The sequence below is a fragment of the Spermophilus citellus genome (assembly GCF_964194105.1).
Source record: "Spermophilus citellus genome assembly, chromosome: 1".
Lineage (NCBI taxonomy): Eukaryota > Metazoa > Chordata > Mammalia > Rodentia > Sciuridae > Spermophilus > Spermophilus citellus.
In genome coordinates, this window is record NC_138182.1 from 92,235,644 (window position 1) to 92,253,907 (window position 18,264).

Consider the following 18,264-nt stretch of genomic DNA (forward strand, 5'->3'; position numbering starts at 1 on the left):
TTGGGTATTGATTGAGCAATAGAAGAATCTTTGTCTGAAAGTCAGATAGATGGCAGACGGATGACTGAAGGACAAATGGATGATAGGTAGAGAGCGTTTGCAATGACTGAATGTGGTGAGGGCAACAAGTAAATGTTAACCCATTTCACTGTTTCAATAACTCATTTCAGACTCAACAGGACCAAGTCAGACACAAACATCAAAAGGAACAGAAATACAAGTCCCCACGGCTTCTGTCTGCTCTATGGGGAGGGAGCCACGGATGCGCGGACACAGCTTCTACCTGAAGCAGCCTGATTCCCATCAAAATGGGGTGCGCTGCATGGGCGCCACATGTGTGCGTCGGCCTGGGAACGCTCCTGGACTGGACCTCAGGACACTCCCTCTCTCTTCAGGTCTCACACTGGGATCTCTTGGTACCTCTTTCTCTCACAAGCCAGGGTTGTGATAAGAGTCTCCCAAGCTGCCATGGACATTCCCGTACAGTTATTCCAGCTTTTCAGAAGGGATGTTCTTGTAGAAGAGGGTGGTTCTGCCGCTCCTGAGTGGAATGGTCTGTGGTTCCCCCTGGGTGCCTCTGCTCTCCGCAGGCCAGATGGCCAGATGGTCTTCCTGAACGGAAAGAAGGTTCTACTGCAAAGTCCCTCCCGTGTCAGCTGGCTTTCCTTGGCCGTCAAATGCTGGCGGTCAATCAGCTTAACGAGAGAAAGGCTTTGTTTTGGCTCCTGGTGTAGGAGCTTTCCCCAGTGGTCATTTGTCCCTGTGGCTTCGGGGCCTGTGGTGAGGTACATCATGGCAGGGCTTGAGGTGGTCGAATCTGCTCACTCCTAGCATCTGGGAAGCATGGGGATGCAGGAAGGGACAGGGCCAGCATCTTCAGGGCATGTCCAGGGTGGTGACCCTGCTTCCACTGGCCCTTCTCCACTACCCAAGCAGGCCACACTGCAGCCCAGGCTTTTACCATGCAGGCCCTGGGACAACCCAGGTCCAGTCTGAGCGCCGACCTTTACTTCACTGCTCTTGACGTTTGTGTTCAGGTGTGTCCATGTTCCTACACAGCCCTTTCCTGTAGTGGGTGCATGTGTATTTAAAATTGCTGTGCCTCCTCTTGACAGGAGCCTTCTGTCGGGACAGAAAGACGCTGTCTCCAGAGACGGTTGTAATCCAAAGTCTGTGGTGTCCAAGGCACAGGATCACCCTGCTGCCCTGACCATTAGGGCGTCCTCTCCTTCCACCTCTATAATGGTGCCGTACAGAGCTCAGGTCTCAATACGTCCATCTGTCTGCTCACGGTCAGTTTCCCCAGGCCTGCTCCAGGTAATTAAGCAAAGTGGACACTTGTCCTTTCTCCACCATGTTCTCCTGCAATGACCACATCTTTCTACTCCTCAGTATTTATTGCCTGTCGATTTTTTAGTGATCTGCTTTGGTCTTTTCCTCTTTCTCTTTTGCATATCTATTTAAGGTTTATTCTGTTTTCCTGACAATGTTCAGTTATCCACAAGTGTGTTTAAATATATCTCACTTATTGTCCTTAGAACGGTTACTTTTAGGCTGTTTGTCGAAACCCCCCACCCCGGCTTTTTCTGATTACTTGCAGGGAATTGCTGTGTTCTGGGTTATTTTGCTTGATTCCAGTTTTGGGCTGGTGTAAGGGCCACGCAGTCACAGCTTCTGACCTCGAGGCCGGTGTCTGCTTCTTACTCTTTCATCACTTCTGGTGTGTTTGAATCACAATTAGCATTAATTTTTATTCATATACTTGAATAAATTTAATGATAATAATAATTCATGGTAGTTATAGTATTAGATATAACGCATTTATTATTTTCAATAAAACATGGAATAATTAGATCAAGCTAAAGTATCTATCATGTCAAATATTTAACCTTTGGAAGGGGACATTTAAAGAAATATTGGAAGACATAAAACTCAAATTTTAGCAATACTCACCACACTTTCCAATTGATCTCAACAAAAAAATTGAACTTTTTCCTTAAACTAACTCCAGCTTTGTGTTATTCCTCCTGTTTTGTTATTTTTACCCATAATTTCCTTGGCTTCTCAAGGTTTTTGTGGTTTTATATAAAATTTAATCTATAAAAATGACATTAGAAATTTGTAGGGATTACATTGTATCTGCAGATTTTTAAATATGGTAATTTTAACAATATTAATTCTTCCTTTAATTCACAGAACATTTTAATTATGTAATCCTGAACTCCTTCTCTGTCATTCCTTCTGCTGTGCTGGCCATGGGTTCAAATCACGTGGCATCTTGATTGGTTTGGGGCACTCTCTTCCCTTGTCTTTTCATGTTGCTGTGTGTCTTCCCTTCTAGCTCTGTGGATCTTAGATGTTACTCTTTTACCCTATAGGCTTATTCCCTGTAGGGATACCTCTCCTTTGAGGTGAAGGACAGTGTTATCAGATCCCAATATAAACAATATACACCCTAAAAACTGATGCTTGCCATTAAGACACTTACAGTTTGGTCACAATGTCCAGAAATGGTGAATTCAATTGTTATCTACAATATACTCAGTAGATTTGTAAAAGGGTTTACAGTTTCTGATGGTGGACAAAGAACCAGGGGCGAGGAGTAGGATGATATGCTGAGGAGGTAGGGGGTGAGGAGATAGAGTTGTTGTATCTTAGGAAGTGTGAAAGAAAAATCTAAAGAGGAAGGTTAGTAGCAGGAGAAGGGAGAGGAAGTAAATTTGGGTAGTCAAGTAAGTGGGAAGACAGAAGAGTACATAAAACAAACACACATTCATATTAAGAAAAATAAAAATGTTAAGATAGTAGAAACTGATGGGAAAAAAGAAATAAAGAGTATACTACACAGGTGTAATATGCTAGTCAGAAGTCCCAGTCTGCGGTATCCTAATTCATGCAAAGCACTTGGTTTCACATATGTTGGGGATGTGAGGGTGGGAGAATAGAGAGGGAGAGGAAAAAAAATCTTGAAGGAAGACACAGGGATTGTTTGGTGGAGATCAGTATCTTTCCTGCTTCCCTTCTCATCCAATAGGGGAGGGTCGTCTGTTGTTAACTGGTATCTCCACCCTCTGAATGGTGAAGAAACTGAGTAGAAACTGGGTCCCTGGCCAGCCAGAGTTCTAAACTGGGAGTTGCCCCTACTGAAGATGGTGATGAAGGTGACCCAAGATGGAGGCGCCTGCTTTCAGCAGTGGGCTGTCGGGGTATGTGGGGGGAGCCATGATGGCATCGGACGACGAGTTCAGAAATGACTCTGTGGTGTGAAGTGTGTGGCTGTTGGCTGACTTCAGAGCCTGTGGGAAGTTCTTGGGAGCAGGCCACTACGTGTAGGGGACTATCTCTGCTGTGATGGGGCAGCCCCACGTTGGTAGATGGGGGTCCACACAGGAGTGGTGGCCAGATTCCTGCATGTGAGAAGCTGCCAGGTGTCCTGAGGGGGAGTGGCATCAGTGATTTCTGCTCGGGTGAGTGGCTGAGAGTTCTGTGCGGGTGCTGATGGTCCCACTTGGTTGCCCAGTAGTCCTGTGTGGGCCAGTAATTGGGAGACCTACTCTGATATGGAGGCCTAGAGCCCTGTATGGGCATGGTGGCCGTGTTTCCCGTCAGGGAGCAGGAATATTGCTTGCAGAGAAGCAGTATTCTTACTACTTGAGACCTAAGTCAGGGAGCGACACAGAATGCTGCCTCCCTTCGGCCCACCATCTTGGATCTCGCCCCATATTAATTCTTCCAAGCAAAGAACACAGGATACTTTGCAATGCATTTTTTTATTGTTAAATTTTATTTTGGGTTGACACATCACAATCGTACACCAGAACTTCAGGGAGACACTTTATTTCCAAACCATAACAAGTAGTCTACTTTTCTCTTTTGTGGAACTTCCATAGTCATTCATAAGAGTCATGCTGCTAATTTACTTTTCTGAGAAGAGGCTGATTGGGACATAATTGGGATTCTCAGAATTGGAACAAGTATTTTAAAAAATAAATAATTGCAGACCCAAAGTGGTGTAATTAATATAAGTAGTAGTCTGGAAAGAAAGCTGTCCTGTTTCTACAGATGACAGAAGGACAGAATGAAGCAGAAATGACAGCTCTCTAGTCACAGTCCATGAAAATGCTGAGACTCGGGGATGGGGAAAGCATGATGACAAAGTCACACAGGCGCACATGGTGGAAGAGTGTGGCAGATGATGACCAGGAAGCAGAGAGAGAGAGAGAGAGAGAGACTCCACTTACCAGACAAAAATATATACCCCAAAGCCACGGCCCCAGTGCCCCAATCCTCCAGCCACACCCACCTGCATCAGTTACCACTCAATTAATCCCATCAGGTGATTGATTCACTGAGGTGGTTAGGGCTCTCACAATCCAATCATTTCCCCTCTGAACCCTCTCCTATGGTCTCCCACATGAGCTTTTGGTAGACAGCTCACATCCAAACCGTAACAGGGAGAATGGCAGGGTGAGCAGGTGAACGGCCAAGGGGAATGGGTGGAAGGAAGACACATAGATGGATGGTTAGGATTCAGACTCAGGAGCAGGTGGAGGCTGAGGTATGAGTACATGCACGGTGGGCAAGGGTCCAGGTGAACTTAGGATAGACCAGCTTTCGTCCTGTCCACTCAGGATCAACAGTCCTCCTTTCCCCTCCAAGACGTTCACTATTGGATGCCAAATGTTAGGGTCCCAAAGTTTTGAGATGGAGATACACATAAATGGATAGGTCAGCTGAAGTTACATGTGGGTGCACAGACAGGGATTGTACACGTTGAGGGGCAACTATTCTATGACTTCTTCCCATGACTTCACTCTGGGCAGAGCATGGAGTCACTTTGTTCTAATGCTCTGCTTGCTGTGAACGTGCTCCTCCACACAGGACCCTTGTGAGTGCTCCCTTGACCTCCGAGTTTCTCAGGCTGTAGATGAGGGGGTTCAGCATCGGGGTGATCACCCCACAGAGCATAGAGATGAGTCTGTCTCTGGAGAGGGAGTCTTGGCTGGAGGAGCGGCGCATGTAGGTGAAGATGGCTGTACCGTAGAAGAGGCAGACTACCAGGAGGTGGGACGCACAGGTGGAGAAGGCTCTGCGCTTGCCTTCTGCTGACCGGATCCTGAGGATGGTGCAGATGATGTACACATAAGAGACCAGGGTGGTCAGGAAGGCACTGATTCCCAGTGTGCCTCCTACCACTAAAACAAGCATCTCTGCCACGTACGTGGAGGAGCAGGAGAGGGCCACAACCTGTGGGATGTCACAGTAGTACTGGTTGACCAGGTTGGACTTGCAGAAAGACAGGCGGAAGGTGGACACAGTGTGCAGGAGAGAGTTGAGGAACCCAGCTGCCCAGGTCCCACACACCAGCTGGACACAGTGCACCTTGGTCATGATGAGGGCATAACGCAGAGGAAAGCATATGGCCACGTAGCGGTCATAAGCCATGACGGCCAGCAGGAAGACTTCGGTCCCCATCAGGGCCACCAGGAAATAGAGCTGCACTGCACACCCGAGGAAAGAAATGCTGTTCTCCCCGCTCAAGAGGTTGTGCAGCATCTTGGGGACAGTGGCTGATGGGCAGAAGATGTCCAGGAGGGACAAATTTGCCAGAAGGTAATACATGGGAGTGTGCAGCTTTCTCTCCGTGCAAAGGGCCAAGAGAATGGCCCCGTTTCCCACCAAGGTGATCTGGTAGATGATGGCAAAGACCATGAAGAGAGGGTAGCGCACCTCGGGGAGGTCAGAGAGCCCCATGAGCACAAACTGCGTCACTGTGCTGAGGTTGCCCACGTCCATCTGCTCCCTGAACAGGGCCTTCCTGGAGGGAAGGAAGCCAACAAGCCGGGTTATGTCTAGAGAGCAGGGAGCCCGGGGCTGGGGAGCTCTGGGAAGCAGTGGGCATGTGTCGCGACCCCCTTGCCCGCAAGGAAGACGCAACACCGGGAATCTTCTTACAGCTGTTTATTCAAGCTCTCGAGAGTTCTTCTAATCTCCCAGAAGTCCCTCCCAGCCTTAATAAAGTATCCAAACACCCAATGCGAAGCTGCCACGTGGAGCTTTCTCGTAGGGTGTCAAAGAACCATGTGCCAACTCTCCCAAAGAAGGAGTTGTTTATCACAGACCACCACAAGGCCAGCGCCATCTTGTAATGGTGACCACAGTCCGCAGAAGCGGCTCGCCACAGTTCCCCCTTTCGTTTACTAAAAACAAAACAGGCAAGAGTAGAGGTGAATCGCCATTACTCATACAAAGCCTTCAACCAGGAACCTCATCAGACCCAAGCAGGTCAGGACGTTCCCACATGACCGTTATTGGCTGAATATGAAAACAGACACCACAAAGCTGTTAAGGCCCTGTGAGCTGGCCTCCTTGACGTGCATACAAATCAGGGCTGGATCCAAGCCCTGGGGGCCGGGGGGAATCCACTGCCAGCAGTTTTTTCCTTCTGTTTATAGCACGTCAAAGGGAATCAAGTAGCCCCTGTCTTAGGTCGTTCACTGCCCTTACATTGCTTACCCGTCTTTGGGGAGGCCCCATTCCCCTGTCTTAGGTTGCAGTGCAAGCGTGAAAGTTGCCCGTCTCTGGGTACTACAAGATCAGCTCGTTGTTGCCAAGGCGTTTAATGGTATCTACTCAGCCAGTCATGATTAGGTCTCTGAGGCTGAACTGTGGCTGCATAGAAATACAACGACAAACAAGTTGGCAACACCCTAAAAGAAAGGCACGGGTCATAGAGCGATAGAAAAGTACTAGCGTGGAAACCCATCTGTGTGCAATGGCAGTAAAGCCGGCAGAGTGCAAGGGCTTTCCAACACTAGGAGAATAACAAGGAAGGACATGTCGTTCCCAGTGCAATGTCCGTAAAACTTGGGGTGCAACGACCATGTCAAAGGTTTACTGTTTAATTTGTGCAAGCCAAACTTGAGGTGAGTTGCCAGTTTCCAAAGCTGCAAGTGCTTGTATAATCATAGCTTTATCGCGAGCATTGCGGGCCTTAAGGCGGCAGAGAAACCACAAGCAGAGAACCATACCGAAGCAACACATTGCGCCAAAAATGCCTACCCCCACCCACTCTTTAAAAAAGGAAAAGGCAGAAGATATCCAATCAGTGAATTGACCCAACGTTATGGGATCAACGTGGGTACTATTCAAGACAGCTATCTGGGTTAGTTGAGACTGGATCATGTCTTCCGCTGCCATGGACCAATTTCCGGCCAAGTATTCTCCGATGATACGGGAGGCATTCCTGGAATCATTAAATCTGACAGAGGTTATGCATGAATGTGCACGTTGATCAACACAGCCCAAAAGCACCAAATCAGCCAATTCTTCTACCTGAGCTTGGAGTAAATCTATTCTTTGGTTGGCAGCTAAGATCCCTGACAAAATATGTTGATTAATTGCATTTTGGGACTCAAGTATCATAGAAGTTTGTTGAACAACTTGATTAACGGAGGCAGCAGTCTGCACTTGATTGGCCATGGCCACTCCGGCCGCGACCGCTGCAGCAGCAGATACCGCCACGGCTGTCACTATAGCAGCTGTGATTCCAAAATCCCTGCGGACTCTAAGTAGCTCAACAATGGGGAATTTATCAGGGTCCGCAATAACTGGGATTGGAACAAAGGTTGGAATTTTCATAACCACTGCTACAGCCGAAGAACCATCCCAACATTCAGATAAGAAACAATTAACATTAAAACAATCCAGCATTTCTGACGAGGTGTCATTAGCCAAAAGGAGTAAGAACGGAGATTGAACACAAACCGCTGCAGGGGGCAATGTGGCATTATCCAACAGAGAGTTGAACGAAACAGATGTGAGTCTACTACCTCGCTCACTCTCGTAAACAGTGCCAGAAACATTAGCCAACCAACTTTTGGCTCCCAGCAATTGAGCCAGTGCAGAAATATCAGCTGAAGCCCCCTTTGTGTTGGAAATCAGCCATTGAAACCAGGACCAACCCACTCCTGTAGAGGAGTTGGCACTGTTGCTAAAGTCATAAACATACCTCTTAAGAGAGGGGGAAAGGGAGAAACCTTTAGCAACTTGACGTTTCTCCCAAGAATAATCCTGACAAGGCGTGAATGTTGGGGGGAAACCAAGATTAGGGGTACAGTAAGGAGAAGCCTTAAAATGAGTGGCATAAGGAAGTCCACTAGAATATGGGGGCATTGGAATTAGTACCTCGGAGATACTAGCCAAGGTAATTATGGTTAAAGCAGAGCTATTTACGGAGGTTCCTGAGCCTGATTGTTCCCCTGAGACTACTTGGCCCAATACAGTACTGAGAATGCTCCCTGAGACTTGACTGGACTGCAATGGATTGTCCCAGTTAGTCAAATTCTTGGTCTTAAGACGGATACAATGAGCGTTCCCAAGGCTAAAACAAAACACTCCTGTGAGATTAACTTGAGATTGATTGTAAATGCGTTCCACGTCCCCTCTAGGAGAGGCACAGGGCGCAGACATCTCACACGAGGTAGAGAAAAGAGTGGGAAGGACACTGGAATTACCGAGAACCGGCATCGGCATTGGCCAAGCCCGTGCCACCGCCCACCATTGCATTGGTGTCGTCTGTGTCATCGGCATCAGCACCAGAGCCAGAGCACTCAGCAGAATGAAGATCCTCATCACGGGATTGCTGTGGTAATTCTTGTTGCTGAGTAGCTGGCGTCAGGACTCTTCTTGTCAGGCGTTCAGGGACCCACAATGGTTCCGTGCGATCCTGGGGAAAAACACATACGGATACTCGTGCCCATGTCAGCACGGGGTCGGGGCCGTTCCATTGGCCCGTAAGAACATCTTTCCACTTAACATAGCCAATCACAGAGGGCTGAGGGAACACATGTCTATCGGCCGCAGAGCGACCATGAATATCCAAATTCAAAAAATTAATAGTAAAGAGAGCTAAGGACAAGCATTCTTTAGGAGTATGTCCAGCTCCTATTCCCCCTTTTTGTTTTTGTAAAGTTTCCTTTAAGGTGCGATGAGCACGCTCAACAATGCCTTGTCCTTGAGGATTGTAAGGCAGACCATGAGTAAGTTGCACTCCCATAGTAGAACAAAAGGACGTGAATTGTCTGCCAGTATAAGCAGGTCCATTGTCAGTCTTAAGGGACGTGGGCGCACCCCACGCCGCCCAGGCTTCCAGGCAATGAGTGATGACATTACGTGCCTTTTCTCCTGATAACGCAGAAGCATGAATAACTCCAGAGTACGTATCAACAGAAACATGGACATACTTGAGGTTACCAAAGTCAGGTATATGTGTCACATCCATTTGCCAGACAACCAGTGGCTTCAACCCCCGTGGGTTCACTCCATAAGTAGGGGGATGAAGAAATGTGACACAATGGGGACAGTGCAATACTATCTGCCGAGCATCTGCTCTAGAAATGGAAAAACGCCTGCGCAGTGTTAAAGCATTAACATGGAAATTTTGGTGAAACAATTTAGCCTCTTCTAAGGAGGAAGCCAAACAGATCAACTGACCTCGAGTGGCTGAGTCCGCACAGGCATTACCCTGTGATAATGGACCAGGGAGAGAGGTGTGAGCCCGGATGTGCATTGGATAAAAGGGAGCAGTGCGGCTACAGATAAGCCGTCGAAGCTGATTAAAGTAAGCAGATACATTACGGGCATCACTAATAGCTCCCACAGCCTCTAGGATTTTTAGTGCTTGCACCACATAGATGGAGTCCGAAATGAGATTAAAAGGAAAAGAACACTGTTTAAACACCTCAATAACAATTTGCAGTTCTACCCATTGTGGATTTCCAGGAGCAAATTGATGCTGGACAGGGGGAGAATCATTAATGACATAAGCTCCCATTCCAGACTTGGAACCATCAGTAAAAATATTAACAGCCCCCGGAATTGGACTGGATGAAGTTACTTTAGGGAAAATAATAGGATGTTCCTTAACAAAATGGAGTAACGGATGAGAAGGGTAATGATTATCAATATCCCCTTGAAACGAACAACATAGAATAGCCCAGTTATCTAGAGTAGCACACAAAACATTAAGTTGAGCTTTAGTATAGGGTATAATAAGAGAAGAAGGTGATTGTCCGAAAAATTGAATGCTTTGTTGAATCCCTTTAAGTGCTAATGCTGCAACAGCATCAGGATAATATTCTAAGGATTTTCCTGGGGATACATGTGGGTGTATCCATAGCAAAGGTCCATCTTGCCATAGTACTCCAGTAGGCTGCCGCATAGTGGCAAGCACACATAATTGAAAAGGTTTATCACTCTGGAGCCTGCATAAAGTGGCATGTTGTATAGCTTCTTCTACTGTCATAAGGGCCGCTCTAGCCTCTTTGGTGAGGCTACGAGGGGAAGTAAGATCTGGATCACCTTTAAGAGTAGCATACAAAGGCTGTAGTACAACATTAGAAATATGTAAATATCCTCGTATCCAATTAATATCTCCCAGCAGTTTCTGAAAATCATTTAGAGTTTGAAGATCCTGAGTTCGTATGGTGATTTTTTGTGGTTGTAATTTGTCATACCCAATTGTTGCTCCCAAATACTTAATATAATCTCCTGTTTGAACCTTTTCAGGTGCTATATGCAGCCCACATTGTGCTAACAACTTCACGAGGTCGTCATAGGCCTCATGAACTGTTTGTTCTGATTTAGCAGCCAATAATACATCATCCATATAATGAATGATCTTGATGGAGGAGTACTTTTGTCTGAGGGGCACAAGTGTCTTCCCTACATACATCTGACACATTGTGGGACTATTAGCCATTCCCTGCGGCAACACTATCCACTCAAACCTTTGATCTGGTTCCTCGTGGTTACACGAGGGAAGGGTAAAGGCAAAACGCTGCGAGTCTTTAGGATGTAAAGGAATAGAAAAGAAACAGTCTTTAATGTCAATAACAATAATGTGCCAGCCTTGAGGAACAGAAGAGAGCAGAGGCAGCCCTCTCTGAATGGGCCCCATAGGTTGCATTTGAGCATTAACCGCTCGTAGATCATGCAGTAGGCGCCACTTCCCTGATTTTTTCCTAATGACAAATATGGGAGTATTCCATGGAGAAGTAGAGGGTTGGATGTGACCCAAGTCAAGTTGTTCTTTAACTAGAGCATGGGCTGCTGCCAGTTTAACCGAGGGAAGAGGCCACTGAGGCACCCAAACAGGCTCCTCGGTGAGCCATGTTATGGGTATTTGAGCCTCAGCGGCCCCTAGGAAAAACCCAGACCAAATCTGTCAAGCTTTTGATGACCTTGTACAGGATGCTTACGTCCCTGTAAATGTTTTCCTAGTCCTAAACCTGGCCTATACCCCATATTGTGCATAATTTGTTGGGACACTGGGGAATAGTCATTACTAAGAGTGAACCCCATGTCTTTCATCAGGTCACGGCCCCATAAAGAGATAGGTAAATTAAGTACATAAGGCTGAAAAGTACCATGATGTCCTTCCGGGTCCTTCCAGGAAAGATGTCTACAGCTAACCTGAGGAGCCTGGGCATATCCAAGTCCTCTCAGAGATTGATCAGAAGTCTGCACTGGCCATCCCTTAGACCAGTCCTTAAGTGCAATGATGCTACGATCTGCACCTGTATCAAGTAAGCCCACAATTGATTTACCTTCTATGCTTAATTCCAAAGTAGGGCGATTACTCATATCTAGTGACAAATAAGCACAATTCCCTCCGGTGGTACCAATCTCATTCCCTGTCCGTGACTTCGAGTCTGCAGGGAAATGATCATGTAAACTAGGCAAAACCAGTAATTGAGCAATCCGATCTCCTGGGGAGATGGACACAATGCCTTTTGGAGCTTCCACCATAACCTTTACTATCCCTACAGTATCAGGGCTTATGACTCCAGGGAAAACATGAAGACCTTGCAAAATGGAAGATGCACGTCCAATTAGCAAACCTACAGTGCCAGGTGGTAGAGGCCCTTTGAACTCAGTTTCCACCAATTGGACTCCCATCTTAGGTGTTAACACGAGTCTGGAGGTGGAACAGAGGTCCAATCCCGCGGCACCTGTAGTGGCTCTCCGCGTTTCATGGGATGGCGTAGAGATGGCCATGTCTCGGGTTCGGGTGTGACATTCTCCACTGCCCCATATATTTGCGGGCCCTGGGGTCGGGGGCCCCGTCGGCCGTTTTTTGGCCCAGCTGAAATAAGCTGTCCATGGATGTCCCTCACTGATGTACACTCTTTTGCCCAATGCTTCCCCCTTTTGCACCTTGGACACAATCCCGGTGATCGAAGGCCAGTGGAAGGGCCACCGTGAGGAGGTCCAGTAAAATTGACATTTTTGGGACACTCACGTCTGATATGACCGGGTTGACCACAATGGAAGCATGTTCTGGCGGCAGGATTGCCCCCTTTTGCAATCCGAAGGACAGCAGCTGCAAGACCTGCATTAGTTAAAGGCCCTCCAATCTCTCTACACACTTTCATCCATACTTCTATGCCTTTGTTCTTATAAGGAGCGATTGCTGCTTTACATTCCTTGGTGCATTGCTCAAAGACCAATTGCTTAACAAGGGGCATGGCTCTATCAGGATCCCCAAAAATCTTTCCAGCAGCATCCACCATCCTTGCTACGAAATCTGAAAAGGGTTCTGTAGGGCCTTGTAAAATCTTGGTCAAATTACCAGACACTTCTCCTCTATTTGGAAGTGACTTCCATGCCCGAATGCAAATGTTATTAATTTGATCATATACCTCAGGAGGGAATCCTGTCTGTTGATTAGCAAATCTACCTTGCCCCAAAAGCATGTCCTTATCCCAATGAGGATGTCCTGCTGCATGGTTTTGGGCGGCCTGCTCTATTGCGCCCTCTAGCATAAATGCTCTCCAGTCCAAATACTTGCCCGGAGAAACACAAGCCCGAACAAGGCTAGCCCAATCAGAGGGAGTCATACAGAATCTAGACAGACTCTCCACCTGAGTTAATGTGAAGGCGGCATCCACCCCATAAGTGCGTACAGACTCTGCCAGGGTCTTCACAATTTTGAAATCTAAAGGCTCCGAAAATCTTCCCCTATTCTCATCCTGAAAAACTGGATAAGCAAGACCCATCTCAGCGTTAACAGCCTTCCATGTTTGAGCATGGAAAGCTCTCCCCGAAACACCCCCACCATACGGCGGTGGGTCCGGAGGATCACATTTCTTGAGCCCCGGTCTATCTTCGTTCCCTTCTCCAGCAGCTAAACTCCCTAGCTGGCGAGACAGCCTCCCAAGCTCCTCCTCCTCATCCTCCTCTTCTTCTGACCCGCTTCCACATGGGGGTGTGCGCAGCGCACTGAGATCTGGATACAAGCGTTTCCTCCCCTGCTTCTCGCTCCGCACGCTCCCATCCTCCCGAGATACCTCACCTTTTGTCAGAGATAATCGTCTCCTCCCCTGTTTCACGCTCCGCACACTCCCATCCTCCTGAGATATCGCACTGCCTGCTGTCTCCGATTTCTCCTCATGTAACTTTTCTAAAACCTCCTGTCCTTTAGCAAGTGCGTCATGACATCTGCCATCTGTGAGGCAACTACGGACTATCTTCCAAAGGGGAATCACCCCACCCTCCAATATGCCCTGCTCACAAGCAAAGTCAAGATCCTTGCCCAATTTATCCCAACAAGGCATAGTAAGGCTGCCCGAATATGCAAACCACGGTGCAGCAACATCTACTTTCTGCAAAAATCTCTGTAAGATACTATGTTTCACTTTCAGGCCTTTGGAACGTAACAGGCCGTCTAGTGCCAGAAGAAGCGGGCTTGAAGATGTGACACCCATGACACAGCAACAGAACAGATACAGAGGACAAAACGAAAGTACACAGAAACAAAAGAAAAGTACACAGTGCAGCTGCAATAAAATATGAGGCTCTCTCTGTCTTTGTAGAGGAGCTGACTCCGCTTTGATTGCGGGTCCCACTAACCGGGACTATCAGGTCCCGCCCACCGGGACTATCGGGTCCCACTCACCGGGACTGTCGGGTCCCACCCACGGGGACTATGGGGTCCCACTTACCGGGACTATGGGGTCCCACTTACCGGGACTGTTCAGTGCACCACCTCTGACGACTTGCAAGTTTTGATTCTCCCGGGTTTCGGCACCACTTGTCGCGACCCCCTTGCCCGCAAGGAAGACGCAACACCGGGAATCTTCTTACAGCTGTTTATTCAAGCTCTCGAGAGTTCTTCTAATCTCCCAGAAGTCCCTCCCAGCCTTAATAAAGTATCCAAACACCCAATGCGAAGCTGCCACGTGGAGCTTTCTCGTAGGGTGTCAAAGAACCATGTGCCAACTCTCCCAAAGAAGGAGTTGTTTATCACAGACCACCACAAGGCCAGCGCCATCTTGTAATGGTGACCACAGTCCGCAGAAGCGGCTCGCCACAGGCATGTGGTGGACATGACCTGTCAACCCTACTGACCAGGAGGTGTAGCTATTTGAACCCCTGTTGGACACATGTCCTTTACATTACTTACGATATTTCTTAAAATATTCACCCTTGGTTCCTTACCAAGAGGAAATATTCTGAATAGATGGAGAAATTTAAAATCTACCTTCTCCATCAAACATTTGTGGGGTTTCTGCTGTTCTGGGTATTGTAGAATTCAGTGGAAATCCACCTTTCCTTTGACACCTGCTTTGTTCTGCTTTGTATTATTTCCAAGTGTTTATTTTTATAGTTCGTCTCAATACTAAGACCTTGACATAGAAGCTGTGCTTTGTTCCTAGGTGTGTGCACTTCTGTAGACACTAGGAATTAGCACTTGAAAGGATGGAGAGAGGGTGGGGTGATAAGTGGTGCACACCCTGCTCTGACAGGCTCTTCCCATTCTGAAGAAATCAAAGGAAGGATGATTCTTCATCTACAAGTCATCATCACTCAAACATAAACATAATTCAATAAAATTAAACTCACCCTGAAGACATAAACTGACTTGTTTGAAAGTGTCTGTCTGTCCCCATTCAGGAAATTATATCATATATATATATATATATATATATATATATATATATATATATATATGTATATATGTGTGTGTGTGTGTGTGTGTGTGTAAACACATATATACTCACATTGTTTACACGTACCTTTTGAATGTAAAACTTGCATACTTAGCCACATGCTTAATATATTTAGGGAAATAAGGTGGTTTAAATTACATATGCTAGAACATGTTAGTTTTATTTATTCTTATTTAATTTTCTAGTTTCACTAGTGTGTCTCATCAGAGTTCACATAATTGCAATTCTTAAAACTATTTACAACATGACTTTAAATGAAGGTCTACGTGTTTACACTTGTGTGGGATTTTTCTATCCCTTTGAAAACTGGTTGTTTTTATTGTTTTCTTTGTTTTTTAAATTAATTAATTAATTTTTAATATTTTTAGTTGTAGATGAACACGATACCTTTATTTTATTTATTTATTTTTATGTGGTGCTGAGGATTGAACCCAGTGCTTCACATGTGCTAGGCAAGCACTTTACTGCTGAGCTACAACCCCAGCCCCTTTCATTTATTTTTTAACACACACATTTGACTAGAAATTCAGAAAAGACCGCTAGAACACAAAGTGCAGAAGTCCTTGTCTGTGACCCCCCTTCTTTCTGCATTGCCTGATAAGACGATTGATGACTTCTTTGCTCAGGTAAAATGCATAATTAAGGCAGCTCATACACAGTGATTTATTTATACAAACGGAATGAAACTACCTCCTCACCCTTTCTCCCTGCAGGATTTAAACAGGAATCATGGGTCCTACTTAACACATCAGTCCTCCCTCCTCATGGAGCATCCACAGTGAACCATACATACATAGCACTCTCCATGATGAGCTCTCTGTCTCGTGGAACATACTGAAGAACATTGCTGTGATAACCATAAAGTCCTTGTGTATCATTATGCAGCTTTGAAAAAAAAAAGAATTCCACTAAATGAAAGAAAATGTTAAAACAGGAAACACCTACTGGCTAGGGTTGTGGCTCAGAGGGTGAGTGCTTGCCTAGCACTTGGGAGGCACTGGGGCCCACCCTCAGCACCACATAAAATAAATAAATAAAATAAAGGTATTTGTGTCCAAATACAACTAAAAATATGTATTAGAAAAAGAGACCATCTACTGTGACAATTCTAAAATTCTCCAATGTCCATGACTCTATAGAGATAATGTAGTTTCAGCTGGCCCACCTTTTTATATGTAACACTTTGAAAACAAAATAGAAACATAAATTAAATGAAGTACTTTTTTATTTCAAGAAAATCAGTGTCTTCAGAGAGTAAATATTCATTTTGTATTAAATACTTGTTTTTCTTTATATACACACTGAACAATTTGACTGGTTTTAAAACTCAGGGTTATGAGACATGAGTCTATAATATCTTCATAACCATGAACCAACTTTCAGTTACACACTCAGCTTGTCCTCGCAAAGATAATAAATCTCCTTAAATTTTGTACTTGAATGTTTAAAATGTGTTTAAGCTCATGATATAGAGTTCAGATTTTTTCCTGTGAGGATCTTCCTACTAAATTAAACACAGTTCAATCCTAGGCATTTGCCATCTGATCAGAAGCACAACTTACAGGTTGCTAATAATAATGGCTGGGGATGAAGCTCAGCGAACTTTCCCACTTACCTGAGGATTCCAGAGCCCTGCACACAGAATCGGGTTCGTCCTCAGGACGGGCATGCATGTGTGGTCTGTGGTCACTTGGTGAAGCAGGGGCGGGCGAGAGTGTGAAGGACACAGGCAGAGATGGGCTTGTTGGAGTCAGAGCCAGGGGCGTGGTGGCTGTCAGGGAGAGGACGTGCAGCCAGGGTCAGTCCACCAGGAGCTACCCAGAAGCCTGTCACCTTAGCAGTTCTCAGCCTGCCCTTGGGCACATGCGGTCAGAGCACCGTGAACCATACGTATACAGCTTTTCTCTTCAGCCTGGGGTTACTTTTGTTTTCCAATTTATATAGAAAAGAAAAGCATTGACTAAGCACAAACAACCACTGACAGATGCTAAGGTAATTTAAAACATATAATTTTTAGTATAATGATATCAGAAAACATTACATTTAAACTTTCTTTAGCAAAGAAGAATTTTCTTTAAAGCTTTATTGCCAAGCAACAAGTTATATAGCTTCCCTTTTGACGCCGTGGGTTTGTACCCAGAAAAAAAATTTAAAAACACTTCTAAAGACTACCTGCCCCCTGGTTGGTGGCATCTCAGTGCCTGTTAACTCTCCTGGTCCCACTTCACAGGGACACACACTCAGGACCTTGGGTCAGAAACAGTATCTAGAGACCTCTGTGCCTTACATGCAAAGGTGGTGGAAATGCACAGTGTGGGCATGTTTTATGAGCTGAGCTGAACTATTTTTACACATGTATTTAGGTACTCTAAATAATTGAAAATGTTCTTTTTGCTTGTTTAATGCTGTTTTAACCGGCTTCTTAAATGTGTGCATTTTCACCCTATATTATCTTCACAAAATCCAACGGCTTACCATTCAACGTCCAGAATTGAACACTCAATTTTCCTGCCTTTCCTGGTCCACAGGTGTCTTCAGCAATACCAAATTTCAGGAATAAAGCCAGGTGACCAGAGAACTAAAAGCACATCAGTTAACCCAAGCCACTCCTCAGCTCTACGTGAGGCTCCTGTTCAAAGTCACACTGTAGTTTATAGTGTCCCCACCTCCCCTATGACGACAGTGCAGACCCAGGTGGGAATACCTGCACAAGCCCCAGTTACTAATGCAGTCGTGGGCACTCACAGCTGAGCAATTTCACATAGGTGTGAAAATGGACCTGAACTGTGGAGGGTGACGAAGGGTTTGTTTTAATTGCCTAGAGTGAGAGAAAACAAAACTTTCCCCACTGATTGTATGACCAGACAAAAGTGAAGAGGAAATTGATGTTTCCACAATAGTTTGCTGTAATCAGAGTAATCATTCCTGTAAAATATCATTTCACTACTAAATTGGTATATATTTCATTCATGTCAGATAGGGTGAACTTTAATACAATCTTATGCACAAACATTCATTTTTATGTTGTTAAGATTATTTACCATAAGCATGGAAAACTGTTGTTAGAGACAAAGTGGTTGGAATTTCAAATTGATTTAAGCCTGTAATCAATAAATCAATTTTCTTATAGTATACTGATTAGACATTAAAAGAATCCACATGAATAAATTTTGTATCCACATGTATACAGGTAAATGCATAGAAAAATCAATATATTACAGTTAGTAAGTCCAGGTAAAGGAAATATAGG

At 45.5% G+C, this 18,264-nt stretch overlaps 1 protein-coding gene across 1 annotated transcript; it reads right to left on the minus strand.

Annotated features, from left to right (window-relative positions):
• Positions 1-4,842: 4,842 nt before the first annotated feature.
• Positions 4,843-5,796, minus strand: LOC308643916 (olfactory receptor 5V1-like; the record flags this gene model as incomplete). Its single annotated transcript, XM_081284391.1, has 1 exon — positions 4,843-5,796. The coding sequence occupies one exon, from the start codon at positions 5,794-5,796 to the stop codon at positions 4,843-4,845; it is 954 nt and encodes a 317-aa protein (XP_081140517.1).
• Between the last annotated feature and the right edge of the window lie 12,468 nt (positions 5,797-18,264).